The following is a 26,760-nucleotide window of genomic DNA, read 5'->3' as shown; positions in this document are numbered from 1 at the left end:
GCCTATGTGAGCTCTGTCAGGCTCAAAGAGCAGGGCTGCTGCTGCTGCATTTGGAGAGGCAAAGAAAACAAAACAAATAAAATGCAGTTTTGAAGGATGCGAGCCCAATTGCACGGCAGAGATGACCGCCTTTGCCCGAGTGTTGAATTTCTTTTTTTTAAATAAGACCAAACCCAGCCCATCCCAAAGATGTGAATTCCACATTTATTCAGTAGGTGGCAGTTAGAAGCTTAGATGAGATTTGCAGGCGCCATTTAGGTACTAATAGCATCTGATGCAGCAGCCGGAGCCAGAGCTGTTCTGCCACAGAGAGGAGAGGGAGTAACTGGAGGGACACAAGCATTAACCACGGCCCAGAGACCCGGAGAGGAAGAGAGGGAGCTGGCATCTCAGTGACTAAAGCACAAGAAACGCCAGGAGCACCAAAGAACAGCCACCAATTGGACATAAAGCGGAAGAGGGAAGGAGGAGGGATACAGATTGGGAGAACTAAAAAACAGCCAGCTCCCAGCCTCGGCAGAAAGCCTCTACCTCAGCTACTATGACAGGCAAAAACTGAAGCATATTTATCAGACTTCTTCTTCTCAGGTAAGTCTCCTCATTTTTTATTTTTTAATAAACTCTCTCTAGAATGTTGCGTAATGGTCAGGATGCACATTACAAGACTGGCTGTAGGCTACAATTTTCACCCGAATGAAATGTGAGGAATGTTTTGACCCATCTGCCTGCTGGAAAAGGGGTGGAAGTAATACAAGATTATTTTCTTTAAAAACAAAAACCAGAGGGGAAACTTAACGAATGGAAACATTTCGAAATGCAAAAGGGAGGAATCCTAGTGAAGGAGAAGTTCATAGCTCCGCATCTTTCAAAATGTGCAGGTGATACATTTCGGGGTTAGATTCTCGTGGACCTTTTCTGTTTCTGAAAAAAGAGAGAGAGAGCCCTGGCAAATGGATCTGAATATTTTCGAAGCCAAAGAGTAAGGCAGTGCAGGTTGGTAAGTTTTAAACAAATAGTCCCTGACATGTTTTGAACAGAGATGGGTTGGTTCTCCTGCTTTGAACAGCTGGATCAATCGTTAGCCCCCCAAAGAAATCAAAACAAAGAACTGTTTAAGAAAATCAGTTATTTTATCTAGACTTCCTTCATTATCTTAAAGCAAAATACGTTAAGGAGTGAAGATTCACAAAGTGTTTTCTTTGTACTTTTGCATGCCTTTGTAGTTATTTTTAATAGGAATGCACATGCTTATGCAAATCTGCATTTATGCTTGTTTCCCATATAACCATATAGTTTGCGAGGTTGAATTTTTGGAATTAACCTTGCTTTATTTTATTTTAGAAGAATAGAATCATAGACATGTAGGGTTTGAAGGAACCCTATGGGTCATTTAGTCTAACCCCCTGCAATGCAAGCTCCTCTGAATTAAAAGAGATTTACTCCCAAGTTTGCACGGAATTGCAGCCAGAATTTAGTTATGTGTGTGGAGTATGGATTCCTGGTGTTGCACAGGGGCCATGTTATAGCCCTATAAAAAATAAGGAAAAAATGTTCCCACTGGAAGTATTGCAGATCTAGAAAGTGCTTCACCATTATCCAGCTGAATTTAGCACATACTGGCACCTTTTCCTGTAACATTTAGCCCCACACAAGTTGTGAATAATTATTAAATAGATTTGCCCAGAAAGCTGTGCTTGTTGTGGTTCAAGAAACTGCAGCTGTAAGGCAAGTAAGGGAGAAATGACAGAATGATGCATGGTTCATAGATTCCATAGATTTGGAGCCTTGGAAGGGACCCAGAGAGCAGTGGCGTAGCGTGGGTTGTCAGCACCCGGGGCAAGGCAAGTAATTTGTGCCCCCTAACCCCGTGGATTTGCGCCCCCTAACCCGTGGATTTGCGCCCCCTAACCCTAACCCCCAGATGTTGCGCCCGGTGCGGCTGGCCCCCCCTGCACCCCCCACGCTACGCCCCTGCCAGAGAGTCATTTAGTCCAACCCCCTGCAATGCAGGGATCGTTTTACCCAACGTGGGGCTCAAACCCATGATCTGGAGATCAAGAGCTGCATGCTCTACAAACTGAGCCACGGATGGTGTAGCGAAAGTGGCCAGAAATACTCCCCACCCCCTTTCATAATACCAGAAACCTACGGTCATTCAATGAAGATAACTTCTGGAAGCTTAATGACCGATAAAAGGAAATATTTATTTCCACAGTGCATTGCTAACCTATGAAATTACTTCCCACTGACACGGACAGCTTTAAAAAGGGGTTAGTCAATTTAATAGAAGTTAAGGCGACTCTAAATGTCTCTAAATGGATACTAGTCTAAATTCCAGCTACAGAATCCTAGCTCTTTCCCTCATATCCTGCTTAGTTGGCTTCCCGTGGGAATCTCCTTGACCATCGGGAAACAGGAATTAGATGGGCTGTTGGGCTGATCCAGTGGGAATCCTCTTAGGTTCTTATGCTCATTTAAGAAAGGAAATCTTTCCCAGATTTAAAAAAAAAATCCAGCCCAACCGAACTGAAACACAATTATCTGTGGACATTTAATCGGCTGGATTTCATCTCCTGACACCGCAGATTTAGTCTGCAGAACTCCTCTAATTCCCATGACAGCCGTTGCTACTTCTTAATTGAAGGTGGAGTCAATATTGAGTTTTCAAATGAAGTCAGAAAAAAGAACAGGGAAAATTGGTTCACTCAACCGCCGGCAGATGAGTTAGAAAAACTTCCTAAATACAAGAGCATTCCAGCTATGGAAGAGACTTGGGGTGGTTGTGACATCTTCTTTCATGGAAACTTTCACAAAAACAACGTAAGTAAGGTGGGTCCAGGCCATGGCTCTGTTCTGCTTCCATCATTAAGCAGCCAGCTGTGCTCAGAATATGACATTAGTGGCTTTCCTGTGTTGTGTATATCCAGCATTTGGCGTTGAGATGTATTTAAAAATGGGAGAACTCTCTCTTCTGGTATGTGGAAGGATCTTCTTGCATGGTAATAGGCTGGAAAAGCCTGGGAGATCCACCCAACTTTGTGATTCTGTACACGTGAGGATGAAAGATCTTGGCGCATGTTTGGCCTTAGCTACATTTGAATTCTTTCTGTGCATCATGTGCTCAGATACGTCATATTTTGTTGTTGGCATCTGTCTCAGGAGACAATGGAGGAGTGTGCCTTTGCAGGGGAAGTCAAACCATTGGAGAGTTACAGCGCCTGCTGTGGCTGTAGAGACTGATAAGGTGTTAAAGCAGCGGTTCTCAATCTATAGGTCCCCAGATGTTGTTGGACTACAACTCCCATTATCCCTAGCTAGCAAGGCCAGAGCTCAAGGATGATGGGAGTTGTAGTCGAACAACCTCTGGAGACCCACAGGTTGAGAACCACTGTTAAAGGTTTCAGAACTGCATTTATTGACAGAAGGTCTTTAGCTCAGGGGTAAAGCACCTGATCTGCATGGGGGACATCCCAGGCTCATTCCCAGGAACTCCCAGTTTAAATTATCAGGTCATAGGTGATGTGAAAGACCTCTGTTGGTGTTAGGATACTGTCAGCAGCTCCCGGCTGGTTGCCCAGGGAAGTATAAAGACAAGGGAAAGTTTCTTACAGTCCATTTTTATTTCAAACTTTACAGAGAGAGGCTATAGACCCCAGCCTCTTGGATAATGGCATTGTCCCAAATTAATCTCCAACCCCTGTCTCTCCCACTTCCTCATTCGTCATCACCATCTCCTCTACGGGTGCTCCTACGTGCCCTCTGTCTACAAGCTCTTTGCTCTCCTACTTTTAAGGCTTGCCAGGTTCTGGGAGATGTTGGGTCTAGAATGCTTTCTAGTGACAACATGTCAGCCAGTTGCTGCTCCGGTTCTGCCTCCTCTTCTCTCATTATTTCCCAACTTTTCGTCTCATCTGCCTCTGAGCTGTGACCTCCCTCAAATCTCTGTTGTAAATCTATACAGTGGTACCTTGGGTTAAGTACTTAATTCGTTCTGGAGGTCTGTTCTTAACCTGAAACTGTTCTTAACCTGAAGCACCACTTTAGCTAATGGGGCCTCCCGCTGCTGCCGCACCGCTGGAGCACGATTTCTGTTCTCATCCTGAAGCACAGTTCTTAACCAGAAGCACTATTTCTGGGTTAGCAGAGTCTGTAACCTGAAGCGTATGTAACCTGAGGTACCACTGTATTGTCTTCCTCTTCCTCCTCCCTGGAAGGGTCAGGAGGGGAAGGCAGTCTCCGCCACACCTCCTCTGCTCAGTCCCTGACAGTTGGAGACTCTGGAGCCCACTGCATAAATGGGCAAACAATATGACCTGCTCCTAAACAGTTTCCTAGCTTCCTATTGCATCCCCCTCTCCAGCACTGGTGGATCATAAGGTATGGAACCTGCTTTCCACTGGAAGTCCATTTATTTTATTCTATTCCCTAAAGCATTTTTTTCTCCTGGTTCAGGCAGGTGTGTTGCTGAAATATCATAAATGATATTTAATTTCCATTTCTGGAATTCTATTTGTTTTGTTTTTTTAAACCATGCCTCAGAGAACACTGTATTTTTTTTCTGTGTGTTGCAAAAGAAAAGAAAACCATGTATATTTCCAGTACAATTCTTTATTGCACGGGTAATGCTTGGACAACAGTTCAAAATGCAAACCCACCAGGTACTATGGCCAAACAATTTCCCTAGCTTCCAAAATACACATTTCAGCTAAAGATGCCCATTATAAAATCTATGGCAGTCAACTGAGTCACCCAGGCAATTTAAAATAATTTGGAAAAACAATTAGATACTTTCTAGCACCACAATATAGTTTCCTTTGGTGCAAGGCTGATTGAAATTATCTTATTCTGATGGCGAGAAACAGTGAAGGTTTCGTTTAAATTGAGCCCTCCAACATATAATAATAAATTTAACCTGGAAACAAGAATGTCATAATTTAAATGAGGATACTGCTTTTCATTTACTCGCTGATACGCATCAGCCAGGAGCCAAGGAATATAAAGAGTTAGTGAAATGTGGAAAAAAAGGAAGCTAGATTCCATCTTCTACATTCCTTAACTGAGATGCTGTCAGCACATTCTGGAAACCCCGGTAATCCAATAGACGTTGCATTAAAGCAGCAGGGAGAGAGATTTTGTGTCAGAATGACTAGTGAATACTACAGTGCTAGCATCCTTCCCCCTTTTTAAGATGGATGTTCCATAAAGCAGCAGCATGGGTGAAAGCACATCAATTTCCAGGTTGCATAAGGTTCTTTCCACTAATGCTCAGCGGCTCTGACTGAAAATCAATGCTAGGCAGTAATGAGACTCGCCGAATCGCACGATTGTTTCTTTACTTTCCCCTTTTGAATTGAACTTAAATCTTGTCACTGGAAAATGATGATAATTTCAGGGATTAAACCTCATAGCGTCAGCCCTGTTCTGAATTCTTCAGGCGACTCCATTGCTATTAACAGGCACTAGCCAGGACATTAACTTTCACAAGTTATCATAAAAAGGAGAAAAGACTCCCAAGATTAATTTTGAACATTAGGGTGACTATATTATAACTGCAGTTTATAAAAATAATTTTTTATAAATTGACTTTTATAAATACCTGACTTTTAGAAGACATCTGAAGGCAGCCCTGTTTAGGGAAATTTTTAATGTTTGATGTTTTATCATGTTTTTAATATTTTGATGGGAGCTGCCCAGAGTGGCTGGGGAGACCCAGTCAGATGGGCAGAGAATGAATAATAAATGATGATGATGGCCTATTTGAACCCATAAACCAAAATACTCGTGTCCGTGTGTTTATGATCAATTTGGGAACTGCGGGTCATGGGGCCTTGGCACACAATAGATCTTGCCGTTTGGGGAGAGGAGAGTCCTGAAGGTGGTCCTAGGGGACCACCTGCTTGAGATCCTGCAAAATTCCTTCTTGTCCTCTCTACTAGTTTGATTGATTGATGAGTATTTTGTTGTTGTTTAGTCGTTTAGTTGTGTCCGACTCTTTGTGACCCCATGGACCAGAGCATGCCAGGCACTCCTGTCTTCCACTGCCTCCCGCAGTTTGGTCAAACTCATGCTGGTAGCTTCGAGAACACTGTCCAACCATCTCGTCCTCTGTCATCACCTTCTTTTTGTACCCTCCATCTTTCCCAACATCAGGGTCTTTTCCAGGGAGTTTTCTCTTCTCATGAGGTGGCCAAAGTATTGGAGTCTCAGCTTCAGGATCTGTCCTTCCAGTGAGCACTCAGGGCTGATTTCCTTCAGAATGGATAGGTTTGATCTTCTTGCAGTCCATGGGACTCTCAAGAGTCTCCTCCAGCACCATAATTCAAAAGCATCAATTCTTCGGCGATCAGCCTTCTTTATGGTCCAGCTTTCATTTCCATACATCACTACTGGGAAAACCATAGCTTTTACTATACAGACCTTTGTCATGGACAAAGACAAAGACAACTCAGTATTTAGGACAATGATAAAACAGCATCTAAAGAAACCACTAAGGGGGATGGGATTGTCTAGAGATTTGGAGTTGGTTGTCAGCAACATGCAGGTGACATGTAGATCCATAATCTCCCTTTCTTCTCAGCCCATAGAGGCTGTGGAAGTTCTCAAACATTCTCTGAAACCATTGATGGGCTGGATGGGGGGTGATCAAGCAGAAACTTACCGTAAGTGTCCTTGATTATGAAGACAGCTGGTCCAGTGATAGAATATCCACTTGTTCTGGAAAAGATTCCACTCTTCTTGAAATATGAAGTTTACATTCTGGGAGTGTACTGAACTGGCACTGTTCCTAGATGGTCGAGACAAGTGGTGGCTGAGATTATGAGAACTTTTGCTCATCTTAGGCCGGTGTGGCAAATGGGTCCATTTCTAGAGAGAGCAGACTTGGCTACAGTCAACACATGCCTTGGTTACACATAGACTAGATTCTTGTAGTGTGCTGTATGTTGACACATATTCTGCATATATATTAAAGGTGCAAGAGGCCTGAATGCTTTTTGCATCTGACTGTCCTAGTTCAGTCTGGCACTGAAAGTAAAGACTGTAATACTCTGTACCAGTCAAAGAGAGAATTCTAAGGCTGAGTGCCACCACCACAAAGGCCCTGTCTGTCAGGCTTCAGGGAATCGGCTTCCTTCCCCATAGCAGTAAGTAAGAAGAGATCAAATGAAAGGAACGTCTTACCAGTTAGATTCTTTAATAATTACAGGGAGAGGAAAAAAGAGCACGTCTACTAGAAATGGTGCTGCTCCCAATTAAGGCTCACTCCCCGCCCCCACTCCATCCCTATTAATCTACACCACTCCTACATTTTGTAATCTGAGCTTGTACCCTCTTTGCTTTCTGTTCTAACACTTTCTGAGCTCTCCGTGTCTTTGGAGAAGCAGGTGAATGCTGTCCACAGACTGTGAATCTGTTAACTCTCTCTCTCCCAGTGCATCTTCTCCTAGCTGTTCCCCATCCAATATTTCCCAGCTTCTGCCTTCTGAACTATGCCCCTCTGCAAACCATTGTTCCAAATCTATACCGTCCTCCTGCTCCTGGGAAGATTCAGGATCAGGATCAGGATTGGGGTAGGGGTTGGGGGGGTGGCTCCCACCATTCCTCCTAAGTGCACCCCTCCTCAGCACGGTCTCTGACACTGTCTGACATAATCACCTGTTTCTTTTCTGTTGGTGGATGAAATATACTCAGAGTTGAGAGTGGATTTCATGCTCTTTATTCAGCTCGTAGTGGTGAGGAGGAATGGAAGTTCCCCCAGAATGTCTGCTTTATATACATTATTTATACAATGGGCCCCACGCGATTGGCTAATTCCGGGATTCTCCTGTAGGCCAATCAGGTTGCGGATTAACTTCCACCTGGAGCTGAATTGGGTGGCTCCTGTGGACCAATCAGACTGCTGCATTCTGGATTCTATTGTTCTAGGACCAATCAGACTGCTGCATTCTGAATCTTGTTGTTCTAGGACCAATCAGACTGCTGCATTTTGGATCCTATTCAATTCAGTACATAACAGTGGAGGTATCCAGAGAATTGTCTCTGAGGAGAATCTTAATATCTTGGTTGATCATGGTGTGACAAATTGGTATGATAGACCAAATTTGTGAAGGGCTGTCTAGTCTTGTCTTGAAGTGTGTGAGGAGACTAAAGAAAATTAATATAAACCATGTAATATCTGCTGATGCCCCACCCACATTTAATGGATGCATCTGAAACTCTGAACATGGTTCAAGAGGAGCTCCATAGACTTGGCCAATTCCCAAAATGTACTGCATAACAACTGGTGCTGAATTTGTAGTATTTTGGTTTTGATCTGTTGACCACAGTATTAAAATGATCGACAAGTGCAGCAAGCATTTTTCTCTGGAAGTGGCTTCCTTGCAACGGAATTTTCAGCTTGTTTTGGGAAGAGAAAAGGGCCTCTCATTTGTAACTAGACTATATTTTATTGCAAATGCAACATCTAAATTATACCGAAATTTACTCGATATTGTTTAAGCATCAAATACATTTCCCCTGTATGCCCACACAGAATTCATATGGTTTTTAGAAGATGGTTTGGCTGGATGTTGTCAGCTACTGGTATGAATACTTCATCCTCTGTGATTAAACTTAGCTCAGCTGGAAATATGGAACACCAGAACTGATTGTTCTCTTGCTACTTAGGCCTTCAAAATAGCAGTATTAATGACTGCTCATTGAAAACATGCCAGCTGCTTTGCTTAATCAGAAATGAAGCCCTGTGATCAATGAATGATGGACTGGTGGGGCTATTCCTCTCTGCCATTTGTGTGTGAAGACACAATGTAGAGTTGTTTGGCCTCTGAGAATGCTGCTGTCAGTACTTACTGGCACAATTGTGATATATTTCACAGCATCTAATAAGTGGCCCTAAACAGATAATCAGATTCTTTGTATCAGGATAGCCTTATATCTCAGCGCTCCCGCCCAACAGATGCCTGTCCAGATCCTCTTCAGAAGCCCCCAATGGCCAAAGTAGATGTGAAATTAATGGTGTGAATGCATTCAACATTGATGTGCCTTTAAGGTATGTGTGAGATTCTTTAAAACTGACCAGTTGGGCAAGGGTATAACCTTGCCTCTGCCAGGCCTAGACCCTGCCCAGTGGTGGACTCCAGAAAGTTCTCCTGGCCATGGTCCCCTCCTCATTCATGCCACCTTTGAAGGTGACCCGGAAACTGCAATTAATCCAGAATGCGGCAGCTAGACTGGTGACTGGGAGTGGCCGCCGGGACCACGTAACACTGGTTCTGAGAGATCTGCATTGGCTCCCAGTATGTTTCTGAGCACAATTCAAAGTGTCGGTGCTGACTTTTAAAGCCCTAAACGGCCTCAGTCCTGTATACCTGAAGGAGCGTCTCCACTCCCATCATTCAGCCCGGACACTGAGATCCAGCGCCGAGGGCCTTCTGGCAGTTCCCTCATTCTGAGAAGTAAGGGTACAGGGAACCAGGCAGAGGGCCTTCTCGGTAGTGGCGCCTGCCCTGTGGAACGCCCTCCCAGCAGATGTCAAGGCAATAAACAACTACCAAATTTTACTTTTAAAAGACAACTGAAGGCAGCCCTCTTTAGGGAAGTTTTAAATGTCTGATGCTGTATTGTTTTTAATATTCAGTTGGAAGCCGCCCAGAGTGGCTGGGGAAACCCAGCCAGATGGGCGGGGTATAAATAATAAATTATTATTATTATTATTGAACCTGAAAGCACAGAAGTATCCCCAAACCCAGAGGGGTGTTTCATGTCCAGACACCCAACTCAGGAGCTGGCAGATCTTAGAGCCTCCTGCCAATTATCACATGAGGTTCCTGAATATGATGAATGTTGTAGGGTGACCCTTAACCTTGGTCATCCCCTACCAACCATTAATCTGCATATGCCAACAAGTTCTGGCATTTGTAATCAACAAAGTTGTGGCCCAATTTCATCCCAATATTGCTACTCTGTGACTTATTCTAGGATTGTCTGTGCTTCATTGCACCTGGGTGCGCATAACAAAAACCACAGAAGTATATTTATGTGCTTAACATCACATCTAGCTTGACCCTGTGGCAGCAGATCCCACAAGGTCTCTAAGTGCTTAGTTGCACTGTCAAACCATCCCCTTATACTTCAATGTTCCTTGTAATCTTAAATCTCTATCCCTCCTGTTTAAATGTCCTTGACCTATTCTTCAAGGACACTACGAACAGTTCAGAAGCAGAACAGACAGTCAGAACAGGCAACCACTGAGTGCCAGAACATGCAGTAAGCTAAAATAATCTTATTTAAGCCCCACTGCAAAGGAGAATAAATGCAGGAATTGGTTCTGAACTGGTATGGGAGGACTATTAAAAAAATTAGCAGCCCTAGCAAGGTGGCACTCCTGTATAATTTTACTTTAAAATGCTTTCTCTTATGAAACCTTGACTTTTTATGAAAATATGTTTATGTCCTGATCGCATAACCAGCCACGAGTGATCATCATAGCATCTGAAGATTGAGGTTGAATCCTGACGAGACAGAAGGATGGTTTTTGGGGGACTGGGGGCAGACAGGTGTGGAGGACTGCCTGGTCCAGAATGGGATAACTGTGTCCCTGAAGGACAAGGTGCACAGTCTGGGAGTCATTTTGGACTCACAGCTTTCCATGGAAGTGCAGGTCAATTCTGCGTCCCGGGCAGCTGTTTATCAGCTCCATCTGGTACACAGGCTGAGACCCTACCTGCCCATATAACACCTGTCCTGAAAGACCTACATTGGCTCCCAGTATGTTTCTGAGCACAAGTCAAAGTGTTGGTGCTGACCTTTAAATCCCAAAATGGCCTTGGCCCAGTATACCTGAAGGAGCATCTCCGCCCCCATAGTTCAGCCCGGACACTGAGGTCCAGCTCTGAGGGCCTTCTGGCGGTTCCCTCCCTCCGAAAAGTGAGGTTACAGGGAACCAGGCAGAGGGCCTTCTCTGCAGTGGCGCCTGCCCTGTGGATTGCCCTTCCATCAGATGTCAGGGAAAAAACTTTTAGAAGACATCTGAAGGCAACCCTGTATCTGGAATTTTTAATGTCTAATGTTTACAATTTTTTATGTGCTGTAAGCCACCCAGAGTGGCTGGGGTATTCCAGGCAGATGGGCGGGGTATAAATATATTATTATTATTATTATTATTATTATTATTATTATTATTATTATTATTATTATTATCATCATCATCATCATTATCATCATCATTATCATACAGTGGTCCAAAGCCATGTTTTTAATTAACATACCACTTTGGGCACAATTGCCTGCATCTGTCTTGCACTCTGGTGTCTCAGGGTTTCTGAATGAGACCTCATGGGTTTGTTCTTTATTCTGAAATGATACATGAAACACTAACATCTCCTAACGTGCAGCATTTCTGCAGGGACTCTTAAGTGCATTTCCAGACAATTCTAATTTTGAACAGAAGCTTAATGGTGCCCAGCCCTAAAGGCAGGAAGCTGCTGTTTAGACACACCTTTAGGAAAGCAAACTATTAACGATGACCTTCTTCCTTATGGCACTTGAGGGTAGTCTGTAATGAGTTTCCATCAACTTATTGAGATTACTTAGCAAGGCTCCTAAAATTCAAAAGCAAAGACTGGCCTGATTATCGTGCCACTACCATAATGGCACCACTGATGCACTAAGAAGAGGGAATGTGTGTTCTCTTAAGCAACAGTGTGCAAAGTCCATTAGGAGCTGTCCATTGTTGTTGTTTAGTTGTTTAGTCGTGTCTGACTCTTCGTGACCCCATGGCCCACAGCACGTCTTCCACTGCCTCCCACAGTTTGGTCAAACTCATGTTGGTAGCGTCGAGAACACTGTCCAACCATCTCATCCTCTGTCGTCCCCTTCTCCTTGTGCCCTCCATCTTTCCCAACATCAGGGTCTTTTCCAGGGAGTCTTCTCTTCTCATGAGGTGGCCAAAGTATTGGAGCCTCAACTTCAGGATTTGTCCTTCCAGTGAGCACACAGGGCTGATTTCCTTAACAATGGAGAGGTTTGATCTTCTTGCAGTCCATGGGACTTTCAAGAGTCTCCTCCAGCACCATAATTCAAAAGCATCAATTCTTCGGTGATCAGCCTTCTTTATGGTCCAGCTGTCAATTCCATACATCGGAGCTGTCCATAGAAATATCAAATAAACTTACTATTTAGCACCACTTCAACGATTGCCAAAGCAAAAGAGTCCTGTTGTTTTAAGAACCCTTATCGGAGTATGTGATGCAACAGATGTTTCATTCTCTGTGCTACACGGCATGAGATCATCACTTCTGCCGTATTACAATCACTCGTATTCTCTAGTGTCAATTGTCCATCAGTTCAGGGTACTTAGAAAACTCGGAGAAGATTGGTAAACGCTGATGTTCATTAAATTGCTTACGAAATCATCTCCTCTACCAACAGACAACTAGCAAAAAAAAAAGCCTCTCTGAAGAAACTAGTTCTAGGATCTTATCGAGGATGCCGCAGTGTTGGACAGAAAGGGAGTACCAATTTTTGTTTCCTCAGGGAAAAAACCTCAAATGGAGACTTTTCATTACATCAGTCATCTTGTGCTTTACAGCTAAATTCGGTGTGACTTGGCTTCGTCTGCAGTCCTGTACTTAAAATGCTTCACAAAATTCTTTGTGAATTATTAATCGCCCCGATTGAAATTCTGCATGAACACTCAGAGCCCATCCTCCAGATGAAAAGACCCACAAGGCAGAATATCTCACACTTATAGAATATACACACTCACTTAGAAAAAAACTATGCTTTGCTTATTATTTTCCAACCCCCATCCTCTATATTTTATCCTTGGGGTGGGCAACTATTTGAAGTCCACCCAAAGGTGACTGTACTCTCGATACATGTCCTTTATTCTTGGCTTCTGAAAACCTAGGACGGTGTGCAAATTCTCTCGTGTGGGGATGGGGAATTCAGATCTGGATTCAGCTCTTGTTTATTCACAGGCCAGAACAGAACAGAACTGAAGCGTTCAGCCAGCCTGCTTATATAGAGCTCCACTAGAACGCAACAGTAACCATTTTCTGTAACTATCCAATCACTGAACGTCACTTTCAATCCCTTATTAGCATATGTGGACCTGAGTGAAAACTATCTAGTATCCCCCTGCTGGCCCAGGGTGAGAACTTCAGTACATAACACTCTGCCTTTTGTATGGCTAGAATGTAGCCTACTGTACAGTAGGGGACAGGTGATGCTTTGTTCTAAACCACTGAGCCTCTTGGGCTTCCTGATAAGAAGGTCAGCAGTTCAAATCCCTGCAACGGGTGAGCTCCTGTTGCTCTGTCCCAGCTCCTGCCAACCTAGCAGTTCGAAAGCACGCCAGTGCAAGTAGATAAATAGGTACCGCTGTGGGGTAGGGATAATACTTATCTAGGGATGTGGGTGGCACTGTGGTCTAAACCACTGAGCCTCTTGGGCTTGCCGATTAGCAGGTTGGTGGTTCAAATCCCTGTGACGGGGTGAGCTCCTGTTGCTCTGTCTCAGCTCCTGGCAACCTAGCAGTTTGGAAGCACACCAGTTCAAGTAGATAAATAGGTACCACTGTGGCGGAAAGGTAAACAGCATTTCTGTGTGCTCTGGTTTCCATCACAGTGTCCCATTGTGCCAGGAGCAGTTTAGTCCTGCTGACCACATGACCCAGAAAGCTGTCTGTGGACAAACGCCTGCTCTCTCGGCCTGAAAGCGAGATGAGCGCCGCAACCCCATAGTCACCTTTGACCGGACTTAACTGTCCAGGGACCCTTTACCTTTTTTTACCTTTTTTTACAAAGGTAAGGGTTGCATCCATTGCTTGGGCAACCTTTGCCTCTGGCCCTGCACACCCCCCCCGCCCCGCACCCTCCTGAAAGGGAATGTGGGTCTTGGACTGGGAAGGCTTCTAAACCCCTGCCCTACAGAGAACATTTGTGTTATGAAGAGGGCTTTTGGGGGAGTCCATAATAAAAGACATAACTCTTTAGTCCCGGTTCCCTGGTCCTTGCATTTCTTCCCGCACTATTTTTACAGTCGATCGTCCTTTTTCTTCTTCCTAATAAGTGTAATCGGAAGATTCCAGGGCAGTGTATAAAAGTGTGAAAAACAGGCCAGACACCACATAAATAAACGATGGGTTATAGCCATACTCAGATCCATGGAAAAGTATTGACTTCAGTAATGGTCTTGCTCTGAGTATGACTAAATTGGATATTGCCTTGTTATCTCTACTAGCCATAAAGGAAGGGATAAACTGATCCTACAGAGTATCCCAAGTGTTTTCGTAGGTTGATCATGCTCCCAAAATCTAATGCTCTGCAGTTACCCCTTGAATGAAAAAATAGCATAAGTCAGTGAGAGGAATGCAATGATTTCTTTTAAATCAGCCTGCTCAGGGCCTGTAATTAAACATTTCGTTAGAGAGATTCTTTAATCATTACTTATGCTCACACAATAATTTTATATTATAGCAATTTTTTTTAAAAAAAGAGAAACCTAGTTAATAAATTAGGACTTTCCCTATCAGAGTCAGTTAATGTGAAAAGAGTTCCTAAGTAGCAGCGGCTATATATACACTGTGAGTCTTAATCCACATTACACGTCAAGTCAAGAGTATATATTAGATTAAACTAAAAGTGACTCTTTCATGGAACAAATGGAAAACTTTATGAATGCACACGCTTACCAGCAACTAGGAGAGTCATTGGGAAACATGCATTGCTGTCAATGTTTTCCCCTTTTTAAGGAAAATTCCCTTATTCCGAATAGGATTCCTTGCAAGAAAAGGGAAAAGTTGACAGCTATGGACATGGCATGTAACAATATAGCAGAAAGGAATTATCTTTCTGCTTTTTCACAAGGAAATTGGTATTAACTTGAAATAAAATAAAAAAAACCCAAAATATTTCTTCATGCAACGTCCGGCTAATTTATGGAGTTGCTGCTCAGATTGAAATTCCCAGGAGTCAGAAAAGGTTATTTATGTATGCAACAACTGTGGCCCGTGTTTTGTTAGCCCAAAAATGAAAAATGAGCAAGGTCCCAACCAAAGAAGAATGGCAAATTAAGTTGACACAATATGCACAGCTTGCAGACTTAACATAGAGAACAAGAGAACAAGAAGAACATAATGTTTAGAGAAGATTGGAAAACGTTTATTAAATATATGGGAAATAATTGTGTACAGCTGAGAATGCTGGCAGCATTAAGGTAAATTCAACCGTGTAAATAAGTTCTGATGGAAGTAATAATGGAATACTGAATGGTATAGTTTTTGTAAAATATGCAGAGATTTGTGATATGTAAAATGAACCAGGGAAAGAGAAGAAGGGAAGTCATTGATATTTTAAGGATGTAAAAACGAGTCCTTTAAATTGTAAAACAGAAAATTTAATTAAAAAAATTATACACACAAATTTATAGAGTTGCTGCAGTATGTCCTGATGCTGATAACTAGCTGATAAATTTCATAAAGGATTAGACAGATTTGAAGACAGTTAAGTCTAATTAGCCATAAGAGCAAAAAATGAAAAATAGAAATGGCACTATCACTGCATCCTTGGGCACAGGGAATGGCTGTTTCAGTTCTGCTTATCGTGGGCATATTGCTAACCTGTGGCCACCAACAAGAAGCAGCAGATCTTCAATCCAGTCATACTGAGGCAAAGAAGAAGTCAGTTCAGCAAGCTTACCCCACCCAGGTTTGAACTCCTTTGTAAAATGCTCTGCCAATTTCAATTAAACACATCTTCTGTTAGCCACTCTTAAGGAAGCTTCTTGGTGCAGTAGTACAGTGGTACCTCGGGTTACATACGCTTCAGGTTACAGACTCTGCTAACCCAGAAATAGTGCTTTAGGTTAAGAACTTTGCTTCAGGATAAGAACAGAAATCGTGCTCTGGCAGTAGGAGGCCCTATTAGCTAAAGTGGTGCTTCAGGTTAAGAACAGTTTCAGGTTAAGAACGGACCTCCGGAACGAATTAAGTACTTAACCCGAGGTACCACTGTAACTGATAGGGGCAAAATGCTGAATAAGGTGGACCTTCAGTCTGATGGCACCAAGGGATTTTATGTTCTTCTTACGGCTTTCACCCAATTAAAGAAATCTTAGTTGTTTAATCACGTTCAACGAAAGATTAGGAAGAACATTCTGAAGATACAAGCTGATTGACAGTGGAACAGATTGTCTCATGTGGTAGTGGAGTTCGCTGGAGGTTTTTTTTACAGCGACAACCTGTCAAGGATGTTGTAGTTGAGTATTTCCTGCATCAGCAGGGGGTTGAACACGGGTGACGCTGTGGTCTAAACCACGGAGCCTCTTGGGCTTGCCGATCAAGAAGGAAGGTAAACGGCGTTTCTGTGCACTCTGGTTTCTGTCACGGTGTCCCGTTGTCCTAGAAGCTACTGTTAGGACCATCATAAGACGTCCGCCAGCTTCCAACCATGGAAATCAGCAGCCTTCAAGCAAGCAAACTTGCCTTATTATCGCTCCCTAGCATCCCACTGCCAGAGGATTGCCTCCTTCCATTCACCAGTTTGCCTCCTCCAAGTGGAAGAAACCTGGGCAGTGCTGAATGTCACATCCATTTCCAGGTGTGTCCTGCTGGAAACAGAAAAGGGCTTTCCCCTTGGCCTGCCTTTATATCCACTCAGTTGCCAAGTGCTTTTGTGACATCACAAGAAACCAGAAGCAGTTTAGTCATGCTGGCCACATGACCTGGAAAGCTGTATGTGGACAAATGCTCGTCCTGAAAGTGAGATGAGTACCACCTTTGACTTATAGTCATAGTCACCTTTGACTGGACTTAACCACACAGGAGTCCTTTACCTTTACATTTACCTTGAACTAAAGGATCTTTGAGTTCCTTTCCAACTGTGTGACTCTGTGAGTTTGAAAATATCAATTGTATCTGCATCTAAAAGTAAAGGTAAAGGGACCCCTGACCATTAGGTCCAGTCATGTCCGACTCTGGCGCTCATCTCACTTTATTGGCCGAGGGAGCCGGCGTACAGCTTCTGGGTCATGTGACCAGCATGACTAAGCTGCTTCTGGCGAACTAGAGCAGCGCACGGAAATGCCGTTTACATTCCCACTGGAGTGGTATCTATTTATCTACCTGCACTTTTATGTGCTTTCGAACTGCTAGGTTGGCAGGAGCAGGGACTGTGAAACGGGAGCTCACCCCGCCGCGGGGATTCGAACCGCCAACCTTCTGATCTGCAAGTCCTAGGCTCTGTGGTTTAACCCACAGCACCTCCCACGTCCCTTGTATCTGCATATATTTGGATGCAAAAAAAGAGTATACTATGAGTGCAATTCAACTTTGCTATTACAAATGTTTCATCTCCACAAGTATTGTAGCTTGCCAGATAGATGTGTCATTTGCTTTCCGGACAAACTGTTCCGGGGAGTTATATTGACTTCCAAAGTAGGGTTGTCATACGTCCAGAATTTCCCAGACATATCTGGAATACTGCAGTTGGAAGTAGTGTCCGGTTGGAAATCACTGGGGGGGGGGGGGAGGGGAGTCTGGGAAAATTTGGATATATGGCAACCCATGTTGGAAGTATCGTTTTTGGTGATTTTCCTCAACAACTTTGCCAGAAAAAGCTTAACAACCTTTCTGTCCAGATTTTCATTGTGTGAAAAATGGCAACCCTACTCCAGAGCCAATCTTGGGGGAGCATCGGGGGGAACCACATTGTGACCCTCTCTCTTTGTGCAGGGCTTCTGCTGACGGACTTCACTAGGTGAACCCCGTCCTCTGTTTTTAAATGATGCATGTACAGTATGTCACTGTTTCCCAGCATTGGTCTTCAGCTGTTTTTGGACTACAACTCCCTAGCTAGCAAGACCAGTGGTCAGGGATGATGGGAATTGTGGTCCAAAAACAGCTGGAGACCCCGGGTTGGGAAACACTGATGTATGTAGTTCAGCAGTAGCACTATAAATGGGGTGTTAGAGAGAAGGTACAATGTCTCTCCAAAAATGGCACATGCTACATATGGTTTGTATAAATAGTTAAATTTTAAAAAATAAAAATGCCCCTCCCCCATAATTTTTTTTAAGTTAAATGCATTTTTAATGAATTCATGTAACCAATTAATTGACAAATCTTGCAGCCTCGCTTCCCTTATTTAATTTCCCCCCCCAGGCAAAAATATCAGTGAATAAGATGGCTACCAGAATCAATTTTCTGTTCCAGCACTTGCCAATTAAAATAAATGGTCAACAATTAAATAAATGACAGCATGTTGCTTTTAAGTTTATTTGGAATAATAAAAAGCCAAGGATCAAGGCAAAACTCTTACACGAGAGTAAACCGGAGGTGAAGGAGGGATTTCAAATTCCAAATGGAATGGCTTCCTCAGAGAGGTTCGCCTGGTGCCTTTATTATATATTTTCGGGGTGAAAACGTTCCTCTTCAACCAGGCCTTTGGCTGATTAATATTCCACAGCCTTCTGAATGTGTCTGTGGGAAGGGGGGGTTATTGTTTTGTTTTTGTTCTATTTATTTGTGTAAATGTAAAACCTTACATTTTCATCATGTCGGCTGCCCTGAGATCTTGGGACGAAGGGTGGTATATAAATTTAATTACATTACATTTAATTAATTTATTAATGGCAACAATAAGTTTCCTGTTGACTTGGAAGACATCATTGCATAATTGCACCCCCCCCTTTTTAGGGCAAGGGCAGATCGACCAGCAAAAATGCTCAACACAGAGAACCATAGCTGTCAACGTTTCCCTTTTTTAAAGGGAAATCCCCTTATCCCGAATAGGATTCCTCGCAAGAAAAGGGAAAAGTTGACAGCTATGCAGAGAATCTTTAGTTACATGACCGACCTGGACAACAGACCTGGTCCGCATGTTCATTTCCATTTTTAAAAAATTACTTCACCACAACACCGTCATCCCCTTGGCTCTGTGCTATTCGTACCCAGTTTTGGCAAGCTCTGAAGATGCATTGTCCCATCTGCCTTGTTCTTTTAGCTGTAATCACGATTGCGACATTATTCGTCGTCACGGCTCTTCTTTACTGCTCTGCCTAAGCCATAGCCCTAGTTAGCAGCTGTCTCATAGATTTAGTCAGTGTTATCCTCTGGGGGGGAAATTCCTTCTAACTGCCTCCGCTCTTGTTTCTTCCTGTAGGCTGGATTGTGACACGAACTAGACGCCTACTTTCTCTTTGCCTTCTAGAGCCTTTTCTTATCTTTTCTCTTAGCATTTCCTCAGCCCACTTGTCTTTAACATTATACTCTGGGGAGTTCACACTACGATTGGATATGAGAAGCTGTAATGCCATCCCTGTTTCTCCATATTGCGCTGAGATATAGTCCCATTCTAATGGCTCAACGAGGCAGAATCTTGGCATTTACGATACATTTTGAATCAGGCCCAGAACACTTCCAGCTTTTCTGCATTAGGCTAGAGACAGAGGGAAATATCTTAATTTGGAAATTGGGGTGAAAGAGTTTTTCTCCTTTCGTTACTTAGTTCCTCCATGGCTTCTCTCTGATTTTACGTTCTAAAATTAATTACAGTGGTACCTCGGGTTAAGTACTTAATTCGTTCCGGAAGTCTGTTCTTCACCTGAGGTACCACTTTAGCTAATGGGACCTCCACTGCCACCACACGATTTCTGTTCTCATCCTGAAGCAAAGTTCTTAACCTGAGATACTATTTCTGGGTTTGCGGAGTCTGTAACCTGAAGCGTATGTAACCCGAGGTACCACTGTACAGTGGTACCTCGGGTTACATACGCTTCAGGTTACATACGCTTCAGGTTACAGACTCTGCTAACCCAGAAATAGTGCTTCAGGTTAAGAACTTTGCTTCAGGATGAGAACAGAAATCGTGCGGCGGCGGCACAGCAGCAGCAGGAGGCCCCATTAGCTAAAGTGGTGCTTCAGGTTAAGAACAGTTTCAGGTTAAGTACGGACCTCCGGAACGAATTATGTACTTAACCCGAGGTACTACTGTACAGGGTTGGAGCATGCGCAACCTGCAAGCACTTCCTGCTCCTTCATTTTATTCGCATGTTCTCTGCCCCACTCTTTCCGTACTCACCTGCAAGTGTGTGTGGACAAAATGTTGCACACACACAAAAGGCACACAAAAGGCATGCCCATATATAACAACAACAACAATAAATAAATAATTTATTTATACCCCGCCCTCCCTGGCCAAAGCTGGGCTCAGGGTGGCTAACACCAGTAAAATTACAATAAAAACATAATGGGGGGGGGGAGAAGAGAAAGAAAAAAACCCAATTTAAAATACAGGTTAAAATACAATTTAAAATGTAGCCTCATTTTAATAGTAGCCCATAGATCAAAACCATAAGGGGAGGGAAACATCAGGGTCAGACTGAGTCCAAACCAAAGGCCAGACAGAACAACTCTGTCTTGCAGGCCCTGTGGAAAGATGTCAAGTCCCGCAGGGCCCTAGTCTCTTGTGACAGAGCGTTCCACCAAGTCAGGGCCAGTACTGAAAAAGCCCTGGCCCTAGTTGAGACCAATCTAACCACCTTGCGACTTGGGATCTCCAAAGTGTTGTCATTTGTGGACCTTAAGGTCCTCCGCAGGGCATACCAGGAGAGGCGATCCCATAGGTATGTGAGTCCTAGGCTGTATCTCATTTTGCGTGGTGATGATTTACTGAGACATACTTGTGTTTTTGTGCATTGGCTTAACACGACAAAATAATATTGATACAACTGTGAATACAAACCTATCAAATGTGCTTTTTGGTTGTGGATGCACAGAGGCTTTTTTGCAGTGCTTTTTGTTGGAGAAGCAGAGGATTAGCAGGAAAAGGCTGCTTCAGCACTCTAAAACCCATATTTACAGGCCTAGGAATGGACACGAATGAATCCCATCTGCAGAAACCCTGTGCAAATACAACAGGGCTCTCTGTTCTGCTTGTCTCCATGATCCCTTCCCCAAAACTGGCATCTCTTGGAGAACCTTCTACAGTGGTACTTCGGGTTACAGACGCTTCAGGTTACAGACTCCGCTAACCCAGAAATAGTACCTCGGGTTAAGAACTTTGCTTCATGATGAGAACAGAAATCGTGCTCCGGAGGCGCAGCAGCAGCGGGAGGCCCCATTAGCTAAAGTGGTGCTTCAGGTTAAGAACAGTTTCAGGTTAAGAACGGACCCCTGGAACGAATTAAGTACTTAACCCGAGGCACCACTGTATATGTAATTAGAAGGCTCACCCTTATTTATGAGCCACCCCTGCATTTCAGCAATTCAGCAAACACAAAGATGTGTGATTGGTGTAAACAGATAGAAGTTGGTGGTGGCGTTGCTCAACACTGAGTGCTGCTGCCTGCTACCAACACGGGAGGCAATGGGAAGCTTAGTGCCATGTCTCTATTTACCCCACACCTGATGTCACAAATGATGCCAGACATGAGGCAGGTGGGTGTGGTTGGGGGGAAACTGCTTGGCAGGCCAAATTTGGGGCAGAGTTTCTCCATTTCCATTTGAAAAGGTAGAGCGAGTGTTATCCTTCAGTGTTTGGAATGGGTCTGCTGCTCTCTGTGGGAATTTACCAATAGCGAACACTTCCTCAAAATCATAGAAAGACAGTGAGTTATATAAATTTACGGATCTGCTTTGTACTGAAAGATGGGCATCTAAAATTGAGAAGAAAGAGCCTCATCCTTCACACTGTGCGATAACATAGCTCATGTTTCCCATTTCTAGCGTCCTGGATTTATTTTGAACTATCTCCCCCCACAAATTGTTAATAGATGATTCCTATTTCTTCCCAACATGCAGGTTTCTTTTCTTCGTTGAGCAGCACAAAGCTTGAAAAACCATGCCTGAACAAAGCAATGATTACAGGGTGGTGGTGTTTGGAGCAGGAGGAGTTGGCAAGAGTTCCTTGGTCCTGAGATTTGTTAAAGGCACCTTCAGAGACAGTTACATCCCTACAATTGAAGACACCTACAGGCAGGTGATCAGCTGCGATAAGAGCATATGCACTTTGCAGATCACTGACACAACGGGGAGCCATCAGTTTCCTGCCATGCAGCGTTTGTCTATTTCCAAAGGACATGCTTTCATTTTGGTCTACTCCGTCACCAGCCGGCAGTCCTTGGAGGAACTCAAGCCTATCTACGAACAGATCTGCCAAATCAAAGGGGATATAGACAGCATCCCAATCATGCTGGTAGGGAACAAGAACGACGAGGACCACAACCGAGAGGTACAGACCAACGATGGAGAAGCCCTGGCCAAAAAGTGGAAGTGTGCCTTCATGGAGACCTCTGCCAAGATGAACCACAACGTGAAGGAGTTGTTCCAGGAGCTGCTGAACTTGGAGAAACGCAGGACTGTGAGCTTACAGATTGACGGCAAAAAAAGCAAGCAGCAGAAAAGGAAAGAGAAGCTGAAAGGCAAATGTGTCATTATGTGAAAATAGCACTATCCCGGAGCTGCCATCTAGACTCCTTCTTCTGACTGTACCATGTTTCAGACCTGTACACAATGGAAAACAAACAAACATGTGGGACTGTTTTATTAATAGCTGTTTTCAAAATATACCAGAAGTAAACAGTTGTGTGGAGTGAAAGCGCTACCAACCTCTCAACCCTTTTATAAATTAGACATTTAACAGCAGCGGCAGCAAAGCAGTTACCAGAAGAAGAGCGATATCTCTTTTTGAGAGAATAGAAAATGAAATATCCACAACTAAATACTCCCGCCGGTATCGTTGCCACTATGTAAAGATGAGGAGTTGTTAGTTTAAAACTTTATGCTAATGCTATATGTAGAATTAATGAAAGATGTATTTATCTACAAATATATATATTTGGAAGTAGAACTAAATTTAGGGTTAAGTTAACATAGCTTTCCTGGATTGCAAGTTTATTCTCTCACACTGAATTGTGCTCTATTCTTCTTCAAATGCTTTATGATACTGATGAACACTGAACTAAGATGTTTCCCCCCCCCTCACCTTTGTAATTTTCCTAGTGCCCCTGATGAAATATCAAGGCCTCAGTGACATCAGGCAGCACCAAATATTATTCTCTCCCATGGGATGCAGAATCTGACCACCTCCCCTTTGCGAATAGATCTAACATTGCCGATTAGCTGTTCTGGGTAGCATGACAATTATCTGGTATGAGGATGCAAGGGGAGAGGAAATGTTTTTGACCCAGGGGTGAAATCTGTAACACTCAACTTGCCAGATATTTCTTTATTTTTATCTTATGAAACTGAAGTAGACTCATTACATTTGACTCTCCAAAGGATTCATAGTTGATATGGGTATCAGTTGAATTAGTCGCATGCACCTGTAAACATCCCCCCCCCCATTTTTTATTCTTAGCAAACATCAGATTGGCTGGGAGAAATCAGGTATTTTCTGTGAGGACAGAAAAATTTGATCTCAGTACTCATACTTGCTGGATGGCTGGGGGCTGGGGACAGTCTCTGAGGGGTGGGGATATATGATGAGACACAGGTTTCCAAATCCAGCCTTCCCACATGTCAGTTGTGGCATCAGGGAGAACAGAATTACCTGCATCTCATATGCTGACAGGTGCGGGTTCAGGGTGGGCAACTGATGGACTTAGTATGGTTTGCGAATCTTGAATGGACAGGGCAAAACCTCTGTGCCAAATGACATTTTCATTACAGTGCAGTGGTACCTCAGGTTACAAACACCGCGGGTTACAAACACTTTGGGTTACAGACTCCGCTAACCTGGAAGTAGTACCTTGGGTTAAGAATTTTACCTCAGGATGAGAATAGAAATTGCGTGCCAGCAGCAGCAGGAGGCCCCATTAGCTAAAGTGGTACCTCAGCTTAAGAATGGTTTCAGGTTAAGAACTGACCTCCGGAACGAATGAAGTTCGTAACCAGAGGTACCACTGTACATGCGTCAAAGCAAGATGTTGCTGCTGTTGTTTTTTAATTAAAAGCTGCATCGTGAAGAGAATGAGCTACTTTGAAGCAGAACATATTAACATTTTGGCAAGTGCGTGTATCAAAAGCTGGAAAATGCAATTAAGTATCTTTAAAAATAGCACACACGTTACATTTCAAATGTCACCCAAAAGCTACTTAAAGGCATCCTTCGCATTGGAATACGCATTGCTCACAAATACTTTAATGCTGTGAACTCTTTAATCCTTGCACCCCCTTGCCTGAATACAAAGAGAATTGCAGACAAGCAGATGCCTGCAATATGAGACCACAGTTTATGCCAGTTTACTTTCCATGGTCCAAGGAGAAATAGGTAGGAGAGACTTAATAAGGCCTGATGCACCAAGGATGAATACAGAATCCCTTTATGTGCATTTGACCTTTATGAAACAAATGTGCATTTAGAGGGTGTGGCATTACATCAGCAGCCCCACCCCTGACTGCCACACATCCATTTGAACTAGAGCTGTACCCCAAAATTTAGAAATTTCTTTTCGATCATTTGTTGGGTGGCAATGGAATCAATTTCAAACCAAAAAAGACCCCAACCCTGTGCCACTCACAGAAGTGCAGTTTCTCTCTGCAGTTTCCCAGAATGCCTTGGGAACAAGGCCATGTCACAATCTGTCTCTCCCAGGGCATTCTGGGAAATGTGACCAGAGGGAAACTGCCTAAGGCTTTCTCCACAATATCTTACTGGCAAGGTAAGGGCAGCTATCTCTCAAAAGGTTTGGAGGAAATCCTCTTTTTTCCCCACTTCCCCCCGGACAGTGGCAGAAAATCAGCCCCTGTTTTAACAGCAGGAATATTTTCAGGAATCTGGGAGAAATGTCAGCTCAGTCTTAATCTGAACATTTGTCAAGAGTATACACATGTAGGTGCACAACCTCTTTGTTGATGTTCACATAAACACAAAGTACGTTGCGCATTTGCTCCAGATTAAATGTCTTCAGGAGATTAATTTTAGGTTCTGAAGAGTTATGCAAATGGTTTTGACATCCATTCAGTGGGATCTGAAGCATTTGTTTTCAGTTTTCAGTCTATTGAAATGGCTTCCTTCACATGTAGAATAGATGGGTTGAATCCAACAAGTTTCCTTCTCCAGAGGAAGCAAACTACTAGATCCATTTGGGTGTCTTCACCCAAAGAATGTACCCAAAAGCAAGTTTCTTTCCCCTTTCCCCTCCCCCTCTTGATTTCACAGAATTGGGATTACTCCTAGAAGCAGGCATTTTAAAACCATTTCTGATTGCATGCAAGACGTTTGTCTCATTTTCTGCTGAGTGAGTCTTCTTTCTAGCTGTCAGAAAATCCAACAGCACTGAGCCAGGCAATAATTCAATACGTAACCACATAATTGGTCTGTTCTGCCTTCAAGCCAGCGCTTTGGCAAAGGTTTTCATCTTTTCCATTTGGGATTCGATTAAGAAAAGTGACAAACCAAAAGAAAGACGTATTATGTGAGACATCATGTAGCTGGATGTTAAAAAGTAACAGGCTATATACAGCTTTTGAAGTGAACGGGCATCTTGAATAAGAATCTCAGGACTAACTTATGAAAAGCATCAAAACTCCAGGGGGATTCACTTGGGGCTGGCTGTGGCCATTCACTCGGAGCTGATGTGTTTCTTAACTGAGGTCCATGGAAGCCAAATAGTCCAGCTCCAACCCGTTTGAGGCCTTTCCTTGCTAGCATTTACTTTCTCCATCCCAAGCAATAGAAAATCATGAAAATCTCCACAGAGAGGCAGCTAGCTGGATAAAGTATTCCATCTGACTCTGTGGCTAGTTGGATAAATTATTCCACCTCACTCTGCGGCTTTTGGAAACTGCATGGGCTCCAAAGTCTCCCATGGTAAATCAATGCCCCTCTTAGGAATTTAGAGGCTGCCTTTAGTTTGAATTGCTCTCCTGGTCCTTTTCCAGGGTTCAGCTTCTTATCTCTGTTTTATTTATTTTAAAGCCTTCTGCCCATTTAAATTGCCTAAGAAAGTTGGAGGCACCAACAGACCCTCCAAGTGTCCCTATTTTCCAGGGACAGTCCTGGTTTCTGATCTGACCCCAGAATGTTCTGCTTTTCCTTAGGACGTCCTTATTTTCATGAGAGAAATACTAGAGGGTATGGTAGGACATCCTTATTTTTGTTGGAGAAATGTTGGAGCGTATGGAGTTATGTGAATTCTGAGCCATGTGTAGGGAAGTTTTTAAATGTTTTATTATGTTTTTATATATATTGAAAGTTGCCCAGAGTGGCCGGGGCAACCCAGACAAATGACTGGGGTATAAATTATTATTATTATTATTATTATTATTATTATTATTATTATTATTATTATTAGCATTTTCTTGGGAGTTTGTTCTTAGTTGGTTGGGTTTAATATAGAGACGGTTGTGCTTATTATTATTATTATTATTATTAATTGAATAGGACATCCCTATTTTATCATCAGATAAATGTTGGAGGGTATGCAGTAACAAAACAATGCAAATGAAACAATAGTCCAACCAACTAAGAAACCCCCCCCCAAGAAAGTGGGAATATATGCACAACATCTAAGGGCAATGAATGCACCTGAACGCTAAGGGAGCACACAGTGTACAGCCTGCCATTTCATCTACTGCAGCAACAGAAGTATCTTTTGAACTTCTGATAGTTTATTGTAGGGCAATTGTGTTTTTCCCCTATATCTTGAACCAGTGGCGTAGCGTGGGGGGTGCAGGGGGCCCCGGCTGCACCGGGTGCAACATCTGGGGGTTAGGGTTAGGGGGCGCAAATCCACGGGTTAGGGGGCGCAAATTACTTG

The 26,760-nt window shown here is 43.3% G+C and overlaps 1 protein-coding gene and 1 long non-coding RNA gene across 3 annotated transcripts in view; one reads left to right on the top strand and one right to left on the bottom strand.

Moving 5' to 3' along the window:
- The first annotated feature begins 248 nt into the window (after positions 1–248).
- DIRAS2 (DIRAS family GTPase 2) lies at positions 249–26,141 on the top strand. Of its 2 annotated transcripts, none has more exons than XM_081930808.1 (2): positions 249–588; positions 21,800–26,141. In XM_081930808.1, exon 2 carries the CDS (start codon positions 21,840–21,842, stop codon positions 22,437–22,439), a length of 600 nt encoding a protein of 199 aa, XP_081786934.1. In that variant the 5' UTR covers positions 249–588; positions 21,800–21,839; the 3' UTR covers positions 22,440–26,141. The 2 variants fall into 2 exon arrangements, with proteins under 2 accessions (XP_081786934.1, XP_081786935.1); XM_081930809.1 differs by lacking the exon at positions 249–588 and adding an exon at positions 16,838–16,890.
- Positions 22,920–26,760, bottom strand: part of LOC309380717 — a 370,732-nt gene continuing 366,891 nt past the window's right edge. Inside the window, exon 2 of the long non-coding RNA XR_014173069.1 lies at positions 22,920–23,679. This is a non-coding gene — a long non-coding RNA (uncharacterized lncRNA). The remainder of the gene's footprint in view (positions 23,680–26,760) is intronic.

This window comes from Podarcis melisellensis, assembly GCF_964234715.1.
Source record: "Podarcis melisellensis genome assembly, chromosome: 11".
NCBI classification, from domain to species: domain Eukaryota; kingdom Metazoa; phylum Chordata; class Lepidosauria; order Squamata; family Lacertidae; genus Podarcis; species Podarcis melisellensis.
This window is presented reverse-complemented; position numbering and strand designations above follow the sequence as displayed.

What these genes read in the sequence shown, in the direction of transcription:
- DIRAS2 (XM_081930808.1), top strand. Translation starts at nt 21,840, where the DNA reads ATGCCTGAACAAAGCAATGATTACAGGGTGGTGGTGTTTGGAGCAGGA.